At 55.8% G+C, this 13,666-nt stretch overlaps 1 protein-coding gene across 6 annotated transcripts; it reads left to right on the plus strand.

The window, feature by feature from the left end:
* The first annotated feature begins 2,344 nt into the window (after window positions 1-2,344).
* Window positions 2,345-10,604, plus strand: KIF12 (kinesin family member 12). Of its 6 annotated transcripts, none has more exons than XM_043870623.1 (20): window positions 2,345-2,895; window positions 2,966-3,031; window positions 3,133-3,211; window positions 3,369-3,496; window positions 3,618-3,693; window positions 4,308-4,475; window positions 4,656-4,791; window positions 5,739-5,830; window positions 6,006-6,156; window positions 6,827-6,945; window positions 7,028-7,132; window positions 7,736-7,838; window positions 7,922-8,012; window positions 8,190-8,276; window positions 8,662-8,752; window positions 8,824-8,922; window positions 9,544-9,644; window positions 9,727-9,860; window positions 9,955-10,069; window positions 10,188-10,604. In XM_043870623.1, exons 1-20 carry the CDS (start codon window positions 2,870-2,872, stop codon window positions 10,570-10,572), a joined length of 2,352 nt encoding a protein of 783 aa, XP_043726558.1. In that variant the 5' UTR covers window positions 2,345-2,869; the 3' UTR covers window positions 10,573-10,604. The 6 variants fall into 6 exon arrangements, with proteins under 6 accessions (XP_043726558.1, XP_043726556.1, XP_043726555.1 ...); XM_043870621.1 differs by having other exon boundaries at window positions 2,867-2,895; window positions 9,742-9,860; XM_043870620.1 differs by having other exon boundaries at window positions 2,867-2,895; window positions 6,009-6,156.
* The last annotated feature ends 3,062 nt before the right edge of the window (window positions 10,605-13,666 follow it).

The raw sequence follows: 13,666 nt of genomic DNA on the forward strand, positions 1-13,666 counted from the left end.
TGACCCAATCAAAAAATGGGCCAGAGAACTAAACAGACATTTCTCCAAAGAAGACATACAGATGGCTAACAAACACATGAAAAGGTGCTCAACATCACTCATTATTAGAGAAATGCAAATCAAAACCACAATGAGGTACCATTACACACCAGTCAGGATGGCTGCTATCCAAAAGTCTACAAGCAATAAATGCTGGAGAGGCTGTGGAGAAAAGGGAACCCTCTTACACTGTTGGTGGGAATGCAAACTAGTACAGCCACTATGGAAAACAGTGTGGAGATTCCTTAAAAAACTGGAAATAGAACTGCCATATGACCCAGCAATCCCACTTCTGGGCATACACACTGAGGAAACCAGATCTGAAAGAGACACATGCACCCCAATGTTCATCGCAGCACTGTTTATAATAGCCAGGACATGGAAGCAACCTAGATGCCCATCAGCAGATGAATGGATAAGGAAGCTGTGGTACATATACACCATGGAATTTTACTCAGCCGTCAAAAAGAATTCATTTGAACCAGTCCTAATGAGATGGATGAAACTGGAGCCCCTTATACAGAGTGAAGTAAGCCAGAAAGATAAAGAACATTACAGCATACTAACACATATATATGGAATTTAGAAAGATGGTAACGATAACCCTATATGCAAAACAGAAAAAGAGACACAGAAATACAGAACAGACTTTTGAACTCTGTGGGAGAAGGTGAGGGTGGGATGTTTCAAAAGAACAGCATGTATACTATCTATGGTGAAACAGATCACCAGCCCAGGTGGGATGCATGAGACAAGTGCTCCGGCCTGGTGCACTGGGAAGACCCAGAGGAATCGGGTGGAGAGGGAGATGGGAGGGGGGATCGGGATGGGGAATAAGTGTAAATCTATGGCTGATTCATATCAATGTATGACAAAACCCACTGAAATGTTGTGAAGTAATTAGCCTCCAACTAATAAAAAAATTTAAAAAAAAAAAAAAGCACTTAAAGATAAAAATAAAAATAAATGGGAAAAAAAAAAAAGCATTTAAAGGAACAACTTGTTCACTTGCTGGGTTTACGATTGAAAAGGGCAACCTGTTGGAGCAGAAAGCTCAGGCCAGGACTTAAAAGTTCCAAGTTCTCGGTTAAACTCTCTCAGACCAGCCATTTACAGCTGCTTTCTCCTTAGACAACTTCCCCTGCCTACCTCTAGCTTCCTGTTGTTGTTTTTTTAATTTGAAAACCAAGGATGGTAATTCTTGTCCTGCCTACATCAATTATTCAAAAAATTATAATAAATTAAGGAATTTCAGAGTAAAAAAGAATCTTAGAGCTCACCAGGGATTTGCTTTTAAATAATTCTTTACAATATAAGAATCACTTTCAGTTACGCTGGTTCATTGAAATCACGAAATGATAATCTCTTTTCATGGGTAGGAAACAGGTTGAAGGAGGAAATAACTTGCCCAGGGCTCTGCGGTTCATTAGTGGCAGAGCTGGAGGCAGTGGCTCGTTGCTGTCTCTAATTCCCCCTACAGATCTAGCTAGTAGCCCTATAAATCCAGAAAGTCAACTGGCTCTGGTGTGCATGCCTCCAGTGCGTGGGGGAACTCACTGCTACCCAAGATACACCATTTGCTATTTGGGTTGCTCTGATAGTCGGCTGTCATTTATGATGTACAGATCATGTTACATTGAGAGGGGGTGATGATTAGAACTTTCATTCTAATGTTTGCTTGAGAGAAGAGGAATTAACACAAATATCCAGAGAACAGGCAGAGATAGCTAGAATGGCAATAATTATAACAATCAATACCCATTGACGGTGTCACTTTCCTGTTGGTAACCCTTCATTGGCTTCCTGATTCTCTGGGGAATGAGTCCAGATTCTTTGATGTGCCTTTCACGAGTGGGGCCCAGCTTCAAACCTCTCAATGCCACACACATCTCCCCACCCCACCCTGGCCTTCCTGCAGGGTGTTCCTTCTGCCTGGAACACCCTCACCCATCACTCTCACCTTCCTGCTCCTACAGGCCTCCAAATCTACCCTCCCCCTAAACCCCGGAACTAATTTGAACTTACCTGTCTTCCCAGCAAGACTGTTTGCTCAGAAGGGGCAGGATCTGCATGGGATTCTCCCGTCCTGGTGCCCTGTGTGGTGACTGGCCCTGAATGGGTGACTGCCCCACCCACCTCAGCACATTCACAGACATCTCTGCTGCTCTCATCAGCCAGGCCAGGAGAGGGTTAAACTGCCCTGGCCTTGGAGAGGCAGGTGACCCAAAGCTTAAACCAGATGCTTTGGAGCCTTAGTGGTCCAGCTAAGCTCAGGAATCCAATCCAGCCGCATCTTCCTGGAACTGGGACCTGGGCCCCTCCCGTCCCTCTAGACCCCTCTCCCCTCCCTGGGCTCAGCTGGAAGCAGCTGGAACTGCTGCGGAGGGATGAGGTGGGAAGGAAGATTACAAAACGGAAGGAGTATGAGGAGAGAGTAGAAAGAGCCTGGTCCCATGCTTGCCGAGACTGTCTGTGTGGCCTGGGCTGAGCCCGTCCCAGTCCCGGCCTCAGTATCCCCATCTGTGCACAGAGGAGGTTGGTCTGGTGGTCCCTGCTGATGGGACTGGCCAAGGGCAAGAGATCCTCAGACTCCCGAACCCTCCCTCTAGCTCCAGACTTTTCCACCACGCAGGTGGGAGTTTGGGTAAATCTTTAACTAGCTGGCCCTGGGCAGGTCGAGCCTTTCCGGATGGATGATTGCCTGGGGAAGGGGGGCGATGAGAGTGGGGGATGTAAGTGTGTATAGCCAGTCCCAGTGTGAAGGGGGAGGGTACTGGGGAGGGAAAAGAACCAGACTCGGGCGGAGCTAACTCTGTGTGCAAAGCAGGACATGGAGGAACGAGGGTCGCCGGACGGGTAAGTACAGATTCAGGGAGGTTCAAGGAGCCGCAGGGACACGGATGGTTAACTCGAGTTGCTGCCACAGGGACCCCGCGCGGAACCTGGAGCAGGGCCCGGAGGGGCCAGAAACGCCCATCCAGGTGGTGCTCAGGTAGGCAGGCGTAGGTTGGCTCGGAGGGCTGCGGCGAGGAAGGGACTGATGGAGATGTCCGGATGGACCATCCGGCCCCTCCCCGCCTCGTCCGACCACAGGGTGCGTCCCATGAGCGCTGCCGAGCTTCGTCGAGGGGAGCAGAGCGTGCTGCACTGCTCAGGGACCCGGACTCTGCAGGTAAGGACCTCCCCGCCCCCCTCACCCCCCAAAAAAACACCTTCGGGGAACACGCCAGGTCCCTCCAGGTCAATTTCCCCCAGGCCCCGCCCTCCCCGAGGCGAGCTCCGCCCTCCCCAGGGTGCCCCGCCTTCTTCTCTGAGTCCCCCTTCCCCAGGTGAGCCCCCCGGGCGGGGGCCCAGACGTGGCTTTCCGCTTCGGCGCGGTGCTGGACGGAGCGAGCACCCAAGATGACGTGTTCCGCGCGTGCGGCGTGCGGCGTCTGGGCGAGCTGGCGCTGCGCGGGTGAGTGAAACCGGGGGCCGCCCCGCCCGCGCACGGCCCCGCCGCCGCCCCCCCTCCGTCCCTTCTCCCCCACGCCCACCACGCACCAGCCTCGGTACAGCCACACTCCTGCGGCCCGCAGCTTCTCCTGCACCGTCTTCACCTTCGGCCAGACCGGCTCCGGGAAGACCTACACCCTGACCGGACCTCCTCCCCAGGTGGGCCGAGCTCTAGCAAAGCCCCCGGGGGTCAAGGATCGGTGGGCGAGCGAGAAGCCTTGGGGAGGGCAGACTCCCAGAGGGAAAGGAATTGGACGGTGCAGCCCAGCGCCGTTTATTTGCTGGCAAGGAAAGATCAGGGAAGGTAAAGGGTCTCGGCCAATCCAGAGCACTTGTGTTCGGGTGTCCCTTTTACTCGCTAGCTCTCAGGTTTTCCATCTGTGAAATGAAAGTGATAAGACTGACCGAGGATTAAATGAGATGTGGGTATGGGAACTTGGCACAGTGCTCTGCTGCTGCTAAGTCACTTCAGTCGTGTCCGACTCTGTGCGACCCCATAGACGGCAGCCCACCAGGCTCCGCCCTCCCTGGGATTCTCCAGGCAAGAACACTGGAGTGGGTTGCCATTTCCTTCTCCAATGCATGAAAGTGAAAAGGGAAAGTGAAGTCGCTCAGTCGTGTCCGACTCTTAGGGACCCCATGGACTGCAGCCTGCCAGGCTCCTCCCTCCATGGGATTTTCCAGCCAAGAGTATGGGAGTGGGGTGCATTGCTTTCTCCGGGCACAGTGTGCCCTACAAAGAGTGATTATAACGGTGGTGGTGGTGGTGGTAGCCCAGCCCCGGGCTTGGCTGTTTCCGCTCCCAGGGAGAGGGGCTGCCTGTGCCCCCCGGCCTGGCTGGCATCGTGCAGAGGACCTTCACCTGGTTGTTAGACCGCGTGCAGCACCTGGATGTTCCTGTCACTCTCCAGGCTTCTTACCTGGAGATCTACAATGAGCAGGTGGGGGCCCGGGATGGCCAGAAAGACAGCCCATAAGGAAAGGGAGGCATTTCTTTCCAAGGAAACTGGAAATAGAATAGGTGGGGGCGGGGGGGGGGAGGTGGCTGTTGACCCTAAGGTCTGGGGGTGGATGAAACAAGGACTCAGGCCCCTCCCTCACCCTCTGCCCTCCTCTCTCAGGTTCGGGACTTGCTGAGTCTGGGGGCTCCCCGGCCCCTCCCTGTTCGCTGGAACAAGACCCGGGGCTTCTATGTGGAGCAGCTGCGGGTGGTGGAGTTTGGGAGCCTGGGGGCCCTCATGGAACTTCTGCAAATGGGTGCGTGCTACTTCAAGCTGCTTTGGGATACATGGGATGCAAGTATTTCACCTGTTCATTTAGTGCTCTCGGGGTCCCAGGAGCTGTGGGTTCAGACATGACCCTTGTGGGAGAAAAGGGCCAGCAAACCAGCAATTCAGACACAAACCAAGGGTGCCCGCCACTCCTACCCCTCAGGCCTACTGATATTGCCTTCCAGACTCTTCCCACCCTTCTCTGCAGCACTAGGCTTCTGCCTCCTTCAAGCCTCAATTTTACCCCTGGAGGGATCTCCCCCTGTAAGTGCATGCTTCTGCATCAAACAACGCAAATCACATCCCTATCCCTTTCCAGAACCCTGACAGCAAAAGTCATACTTCTTGCATACTCAGTAGCTAAGTTGTATCCAACTCTTTGCAACCCCATGGACTGTAGCCCTCTAGGCTCCTCTGTCCATGGGATTATCCCCACAAGAATATTTCCTCTTCCAGGGGATCTTCCCGACCCAGAGATCGAACCCGTGAATCCTGCACTGGCAGGTGGATTCTTTACCACGGAGCCACCTGGGAAGCCCTGGCCTAAAGGCTCTTCTGTTTGGGTCTCCCCATCCATTCATCAGCTATTTATTGAGCACCAGCTGTGGCAGTCTCAGGGTTCCGACCGAGCATTGTGCCACGCCTCCCAGTTGATCTCTCTGCCTGAGTTTCTCTCTGTTCACACTGCAATGTGAGAGATGTTGATATTAGTCAAATGTGAATCAGACTGACATTCTTCCCCTCAGTTCTCTCCAATCCGCTTTCACCTGTTCGAGCTAGAACCCGATTCAACACCCATCATTCCACTCCTGCCGCTATGCCTTTCCACCAGCCAGCCCCTCTATCAGGATGTCTTCTTCGCTCCTTTTTTATTCATCAGTGACCACTTGCTCTTCCTACCGTATCCAACTCTAGGATGTTTTTCCTCTCTAGGTCTTAGCCGTCGAAGGAGCTCCGCTAACACCCTGAACCAGGCCTCCAGCCGAAGCCATGCCCTGCTCACACTCTACATCAGCCACCAAACTGTGAGTGCCCCAGCTTGGAAAGGAGCAGCCCAGGGCCACCCAGCAAGGGTCTGCCTCTGGATGGATAAACCAACTTGGCGTGCATGGGAGGTTATGGTGGAAACCCTTGGCCCTGTGACTTTGATGACGACAGCCCCTCCCAAGTCCCCACAGAGCCCTGATCCTCCAACCCCAGCAGATGCCTCCTGTGGACCCCAGGGAACCCCCTGCCGGGGGGAAGCTGTGCTTTGTAGACCTGGCCGGCAGTGAGAAGGTGGCAGCCACAGGATCCCGTGGGGAGCTGATGCTTGAGGCCAACAGCATCAACCGCAGCCTGCTGGCCCTGGGTGAGATCTGAGTGGACTGACTGCCTGAGTCCTTCCTCTCTGCCTTACCCACAGCCATCCACAGTGGGGAAACCAGGGGAGTAATTGGGAATGGAGGAGAGTTAAAGAGCTGTGATCCAGAAGCCACAGGCCTCCCTGGGGCCTCAGCTTACTGGTGTCTCATGCTTTCCCTCATAGAACTTTGTGGATCTACAAACGCTGAGGATACAGTTGCATTCTAATTGGGGAGGTAGAAACACTTAATGCAGGGTGTGGGCCCTCAGACATTCAACCTGACCCTTGTTGCATTTGGGAAGACTGAGGCCCAGGGAGGAGAAGGGCACTAACCTGTCTTCCCATCTCCCCACCCCCCAGGTCATTGGCCTTGAGGTCTTTAATAGCTAGGACCTACCTTGGCCTTCCTCTCTACACGCGTGGGAAGATGTGTAGGAAACATCTCTTCATTCAGTCCATTTGTCAGATGTTTCCTAAGCCCCTCTGCCAAGCCCTTTGGTGGGCATTAGGAATCAAGGTGGGAGCCCCAGTCTGGTGGCCAAGCAGTCTGAATGGGTAATGAGATCATGTGGAAAGAGACACCCTAGAGACATACAAGCCTGGTGGAGACCTAGCTCTGCAGCGTCCCAGCTGGGTGGCCTTGGACATGGAGGGTGACCACGCTTTCCCCACCCAGGTCACTGCATCTCGCTGCTGCTGGACCCACAGCGGAAGCAGAGCCACATCCCCTTCCGGGACAGCAAACTCACCAAGCTGCTGGCAGATTCACTGGGGGGTCATGGGGTCACCCTCATGGTATCCACGGGAGGCTGGCAGGGAGGGCTGGGTCCTGAGGGAGGGCTCCCAGAGAGGAGCACTCAGGGGCAGTCCTCCCCAGGTGGCCTGCGTGTCCCCCTCAGCCCAGTGCCTTCCTGAGACCCTCAGCACCCTGAGATATGCCAGCCGAGCTCAGCGGGTCACCACTCGGCCGCAGGCCCCCAGGGTGAGTGGGCAGAGCCACAGGCAGAGCGGAGGGACAGGCGGGGAGGTGGTGGGCGCCATCCGACAGCTGGAGCCTGAATCAGTGCCATGGTTGAAGTCTGTGACTGAGTCAGAGCAGAGATTAGGGTTGAAATCTTGATGACTGGGTTATGTTTGGGCAGGGTGGGGTCGCAGTCAGGGTTCATGGTCAGGGTTAGGGTAGGTTTAGGCTTGGAGTTTGATTCAGGACATGCTTCAGAGTCTAGCCAACATCCCAGCTGGTATTGTGACTAAGTCTGAGTTAAGTTGGAGTCTGATGTGGGGTCTTATTTGGGGTCAGAATCTGGACCAAGGTTTGGACAGAACTGAGTTTGGGGTTGGACAGGGAGCAGGGTGCAGTTTAGAGCAAGCCCTCCAGGGAGGCAGCTGAGGCCACATGGCACTTTCCTGCCATTAGGACAAGGTGTGCCCTCCAAGTATATGTAACCTTGGACCAGGATTCAAAGTGGGCAAGTGGAGCCTGGGCTGGATTTTAGGCTCCACTGACTCCCCTACCCCAGACCCCCTTGTGCAGTGCGAAACCTGTGTAACCATACACAGCAGCCCTGGGCCTCTTTCTCTGCAGTCCCCCAAGGCAAAGCCGCCCCAGCACTTGGAGACTGAGCTATTGCAGCTGCAGGAGGAGAACCGTCACCTGCGGTCCCAGCTGGGCCAAATGGACCCCAAGGGTATGAACTCCCTGGGGGTGGGGGCGGGATGAGGCTAGGCTCTGGGGTTCCTGGGGCTCCAGCTGCCTCCCTCTTCCCCGCAGCCTCTGGACTCAGTGGGGCCCGGGTGGCCTGGGCTCAGCGGAACCTCTACGGGATGCTGCAGGAGTTCATGCTGGAGAATGAGAGGCTCAGGTAGACCCCCCAGCCCGGACGCTGTGCCCTGCGCCTCACTGCGGGGCCCCCTCTGCCAAGATGCCACCCCTCCCTGCTCCCCCCGGCTCCTCTCCTGTCCCTGCCTGCCTCCTGGGGCTCATGCTGTGCTGCAGTGAGGAGGAGCTGACTGATGCCCCCGCCGGCCCTGCCTCCCAGGAAAGAGAAGAGGCAGCTTCAGAGCAGCCGGGACCTGGCCCACGGTGAGCAGCGCATCCTGGCCCAGCAGGTCCGCGAGCTGGAGCGGTGAGCGCAGCTGCCGGCTGGAGACCAGCCTTCAGGATGGAGGGCAGGTGGGAAAGGGGGTGGCTCGGCGAAACAGTCAGATCTGCCCTCTGGATCCGGACCCCCGGGGCTCAGACCCCAGCTCTGCCACCAGCAGCGTGACCGTGGGTGAGTCTGTTAACCTCTCACCACCTGGATTTTCTCTTCTGTAAAATGGAGACAATACAGTGCCTGCCTCCCAGGATTGTTCTAAAGACCGGATGGAGTGAATTTGTATGTAAAGATCTGAGAACAGCGCCTGGCATGTAATAAGGGCTCCACGAGTGTTTGTTAAATCAGGACTTGGGCGCCAGGCTGGGGGTAGCGTTGAGGGCTCCACACAGACAGAGCCCACCCTTCTTTCCAGGCGTCTCCTCTCTGCCTGCTACCTTCAGCAGCCAGGCCCTGGGCCAGCCCCACCGTGTCCCTGTGTGATGGTGCCACCTCTTCTGTGCCACGTGAGTCTCTGCCCAGCCCGGAGAAGGCAGGGGCAGGGACATCACGGAGCCCCTGACACGACCTCTTGCAGGCCCCGCCACCCCTCTGCCCCCGCTGCCAACTCTGCCCGCTGTGCTGTGCGCCGCTGGCCCACTGGGCCTGCCCACGGAGGGAACTCCACCTGCCCCAGGTAGGAAAGGCTGAGGTGGAAGTCCGGAAGGCCGGGGAGAACTGGAGACCTGGATCTAGGGGCCCATAGTCTGGAAGGCTCCAGAACTGCGGGGGACTCCAGGGTCCTGGGCTGGGTCATGGCGGGAAGTGGCTGGCTTTATGTTCTCTCTGCCCAGGGTTCGAAATAGCTGTTAACCTCGCCTCTTTCTCCTCCCCGTTCTACCTTCTTTCGGGAACTTACTCTGCCGTTGGCTTGTTCATTTATTCACTCACGCATTACTCATTTAAGCACTGAATGAATGAGTCGATGAATGCATTTACTTAATGAGTGAGTATTCCCTTATTCAGTAACTCTCCCCTAAACTCCTTGCTGTGTGGCAGCCCCTGTTCTGGGCGCTGAGGATTCACAGAGCGGACGTGGTTCCTGCCCCTGTGGAGTGCCTCGTCTCCAGAGAGGACTTCACAAGGGCCACCCACCGCCCACAGAAAAAGGGACCCCCACCCTTTATGCTCACCGGACATTCTTAGTGCCCCCTGGGGCAGGCCTGGCAGGGAGCGTGGTGTCACGATCAGCCCCGGGGCAGTGGGGCACAGACAGGGCGGAGATCACCCAGCCTGTGGACTCTGGTCTCTCCTGCAGATGTTCAGCTCTAAGGCCCCAGCTGATGGGCCCCCGTCCGCCCGGCCCCCGCCCTGGGCGCCCCCATGCTGCCCTAGCTCTGCCAAGTGCTCGAGGGAGAGGTGAGCCCAGCCCTGGGGCACTGGGGGAGGGGGGGAGAGGGAAAAGGCCTGGGAACCTGAAGGCTCACTTCCCACCACCCAACTTCCCCCGGCCCAGGAGTCACAGTGAGTGGGCTCAGACCCAGGTTCTGGCTGAGATGCTGACCGAGGAGAAAGTGATACCCTCTGCACCCCCCCTGCCCATGGGGCCTCTGAACACATCGCCAGTGCTGAGAGGTGAAGAAGGGTGCAAGGGAAGGGCTGCTGGCGCTTTCTGTGACCTTGGGCCGGAACTCACCTCCAAACCTTAGTCTTCCCATTTCTGAAATAGGGGGCGGATTAAGTGGTGAGAGTTCCATGATCTTTCTATTTCTCAAACCTGGAATTCTCTTCTTGAAGCCACCTGCACTCCCAGACGTATCCTGGAGCCCGTGGTGTACATGGAGGTGGAGTGGGTGGGGGGGCCGTCTGAGACTTCCCCAGAGGACGTTGGGACCCTGATGGGCCTGGGTGGGGCAGGGCCCAAGGGAGTGCTGGCCTCAAGCCTCACCGTGTGCCCTTTAGGTGGGGCTGCAGTTCCAAACCTGGCCCGGAGACTGGAGGCCCTCAGAGACCAGATCGGCACCTCCCTGCGACGTGGCCGGAGCCAGCCACCCCCTCCCTGAGGGCACTCGGAGTCCTCGCCAGGTCCTCCCGGCCTGCTGCGGGCAGCGTGGGCACCCAGGAGACCATCACGGGACCTTGGACTGGGCTCTGCACTCCTGGGTCTCAGTCTCTCCATCTGTTAAATGGGGTAGCAGCTGCTGCTCCAGCCTGCAGATGGGCTGGGCAGAGACCAGGTCCTCAGGCCTGGGGGTGGGGGCTGATGGGGCAAACTGGGGACGCAAAGGGTGGGTGCCACCCCAGACTCGGAGAAATGAGACTGGATTCAGGAGAAACCAGGCCATAGGTGATGAAATACATGAATAAAGAGAGACATCAGCTCCAAGTCTGGTTGGTCTTGTCTTCCGACTAGTCAGGCTCTGGCCCTTGGGGGAATCCCAGAGAGGAGGGGCTCTTAGAGCAGGGGTCCTGAGGAAGAGGAGACCAGGACTCCTGGCAGAGGTGACTGTCCCCTTCCCCTTCAGAGCAGGAATATTCCAGGTTCTCATTTCCTTTTATGTGTTGTTGTTGTTCAGTCACTCAGTTGTGTCCGGCTCTTGGGGACCCCATAGTTTGCAGCATGCCAGGCTTCCCTGACCTTTACCATCTCCCGGAGTTTGCTCAAACTCATGTCCTTTGAATCAGTGATGCCATTCAACCATCTCATCCTCTATCACTCTCTTCTCCTCCTGCTCTCAATCTTTCCCAACATCAGGGTCTTTTCCAGTGAGTCAGCTCTTCACATCAGGTGGCCAAAGTATTGGAGCTTCAGCTTTAGCATCAGTCCTTCCAATGAATATTCAGGGTTGAAGTCCCAGGAGGCGCAGCGTGTAGCTTAAGTCCTCTTGAAAGAGGTTGTCATTAGCCCTACCCTTAGAGCCACTGGGTGGGCGATCCACAAATTGGAGAACCATTTTATGTACTATACACATTTTAATTGAGCAACTACTGTGCACCACTGGGCAGGCATGGGGAGAGGGAATGGCGAGCATCTCCATGAAGGAGACCTGGGGGAGACTGCTTTGGCCTTGAGCTGGGGCAGGTGGTGGACTGAGGGGCTTGCACGCTCTGTGCCAGCCTCACGTGTCCTGGTCCTGCATCATAAGGCCTGACTTCTGAAGCTGCAGATTCAGAAGGCTCTGAGCCCCTGGGCAAGGCCCGCACCCTCCCAGGGCCACTGCCTGCCTTTCAGTCCTTTAGACGTGGCTCCCTGTCCTGTTGATCTCTAGTGAGGGCCAAGGAGATTAGGAATATCACAATTCCCGGCACATGCCCAGTAGGATGCTGTGGGTCCACAGTTAGAGGTAAGTCCAGATGTGACTTGTGAAATTAGGGGTGTGAGTGGGAGGACTGCAATACAGAAGGAGCCACGAGGCTAACCTAACTCTCCCATTTTATAGTTAGGGAAACTGAGACCCCACGTGGCTCATCCCGTTGTTTGTTCACACATTCACTCACGCATTCAGTAAACCCCACTGGCATCAGCTGTAAGTCAGGGTGGCAAAGAAGACTGACACGGGTCAAGCTGGCTTTGTCCAGGGAGCTCAGAGTCTGGTGGGGGGCAGACAGGTAAACATTTCCAACCTCACACGCATGCTTTGATGGGAGAAACCCAGAGCGCTAGAGGCACAGAGGGTCACCCAGTCAGAAATCATCAGGGAAGTTTTGCCAAAGAGACTCATGATTCAGGGTGAATGGCAGTTGGCCTAGGGCGGGTGGGGGTGAGAAGCGGGCTGCAGAGCCAAAGGTTCAGAATTCCAAAGGTTTCCAGGGCCATTCTAGAAGTGTGTGGCCTCGGCCACTTTGGGAGTTGGGATTTGTCCCAAGGGCAAAGGAGAGCCACAGAAGCGTCTTGAGGAGCCACCAGCTTCGATGGGCATTTAGATCACATTGGCCCCTGTGGCAGGTGGACCGACTGGTCAGGGTGAACTGGAGGAGGGAGACCGATGAGATGCCCGGTGTGGGGAGAGGTGAGAGACCTCAGCCAGCGGTACCTAAGCCCCGCTTGGGCTGGGCCGCCCCTGAGGCCTGGGCACTGGACACTTAGCTCAGGCAAGACCCCAGGCAGGCCAGCCTCAGCCACGGGCTTGGGGAGCACTTGGCGAGAGGGACGCTGAGGCCAGAGGACAAGCTAGGGAGCCACTGGAGAGAATCAAGGGGACTGGGGTCGTCCTGGGGAGGGGTCACAGCCATCATCCGCGACAGTGTTCAGACATGCCCATAGGCCTGGTCCGAGAAAAGTCAAGAAAATCAAGTCCGATTGCTCCCACCCCACTCCCCAGCACAACACCAAACAAGGGAAGACCCAGTACTCTCTGAGCCTTCCCCGCTGCAGGGCTCCTGACTCCTGAGGCTCTCTCGGGAGACCTTGTCCCTGAAGCTGGGTCTGGCAGGGTCAGCCCAGGCTGGAGCCCCCAGTGGCCAGGTATTGAAAGGCAAGACCTGTGACTGAGAAGAGAGGTGTTTGTAGGTTAGAGTACACGGAGGCAGAACCCAGGGAGGTGGGGTGATGGCCGTTCACCCTAGGCACTGGGCCAGGCAGGGTGGCTGGAGCTCAGTCCATGGATGGAATAACGCAAAGCTCAAGTCTCAATGTGGTCACTTACCGGGAGTGATCCTGGGCAGGTGAGCTAACTGCTTTGAGCCCAAGTCACCCCATCTGCAGAACAGATACAAGAATAGTAGCCCCTCACAGGTCAGTCACGGGGATTAAATCCACTGACGCGTGGAAAGATTGCAGCACAAGGCTTTGTCTGTTGTGGACAGTTTAGCCAAAAGCTGCTTTCAGTCAACGTGACGACCTGATGGAATTGACAGTCTGGGTTCCAAAAAATTTTACTTAACAAATTGAGAACCCACTTTGGGCCAGCATTGAGAAGCTTTACTGTTAACAGTAAGGAGCATAATAAGGAGCCTTACTGTTAACACAGACAAGAAACAAGAAAATGGGCAAAAGACATGGGAAATCAGATAGTGATAAAGGCTATGGAGCAAAAGACAGGAGGGCAGTCCACGGGTTAGGGCGGGTGCAGTTCTAAACAGGGGCATTAAGAAAGGTCTCATGCAGGTGACATTTTTGCAGAGACATGAAGGGTGGAAGGAGGGTGAACCTAATAATTGCCATAAAGCCACCTTTTTCTACTCTAGATAATTTTGATGCTGCATCAGCTTGTGTGGCTCGGCAGGTTTGAGCCTGGGCTCATCCACGCCCGAGGTTCCTTATCTCACTTACTGTTTGTGCCCCTGCTTGCTGGGAGGTCTCTAGCCTCAGGCGGAGGAGGCCCCTGGAACTGAGCATGAAAGCTTTCCTTGGCCGCCTTGGGAAACACGGACAGGGACCACCCAGAGGGACCCTGGCTATGGCCGGTTCATTCTTGTTTGGACAATTCCTTCTCCTGCTG

This window comes from Cervus elaphus, chromosome 16 (assembly GCF_910594005.1).
Source record: "Cervus elaphus chromosome 16, mCerEla1.1, whole genome shotgun sequence".
Classification (NCBI taxonomy): Eukaryota; Metazoa; Chordata; class Mammalia; order Artiodactyla; family Cervidae; genus Cervus; species Cervus elaphus.

Excerpts from the sequence above, each read along its gene's own strand:
- KIF12 (XM_043870623.1), top strand. The coding sequence starts at position 2,870 with ATGGAGGAACGAGGGTCGCCGGACGG. Across the intron at positions 4,476-4,655 it reads TGGAGATCTACAATGAGCAG|GTTCGGGACTTGCTGAGTCT; the intron begins GTGGGGGCCCGG and ends CTCCTCTCTCAG. Across the intron at positions 4,792-5,738 it reads CATGGAACTTCTGCAAATGG|GTCTTAGCCGTCGAAGGAGC; the intron begins GTGCGTGCTACT and ends TTTCCTCTCTAG.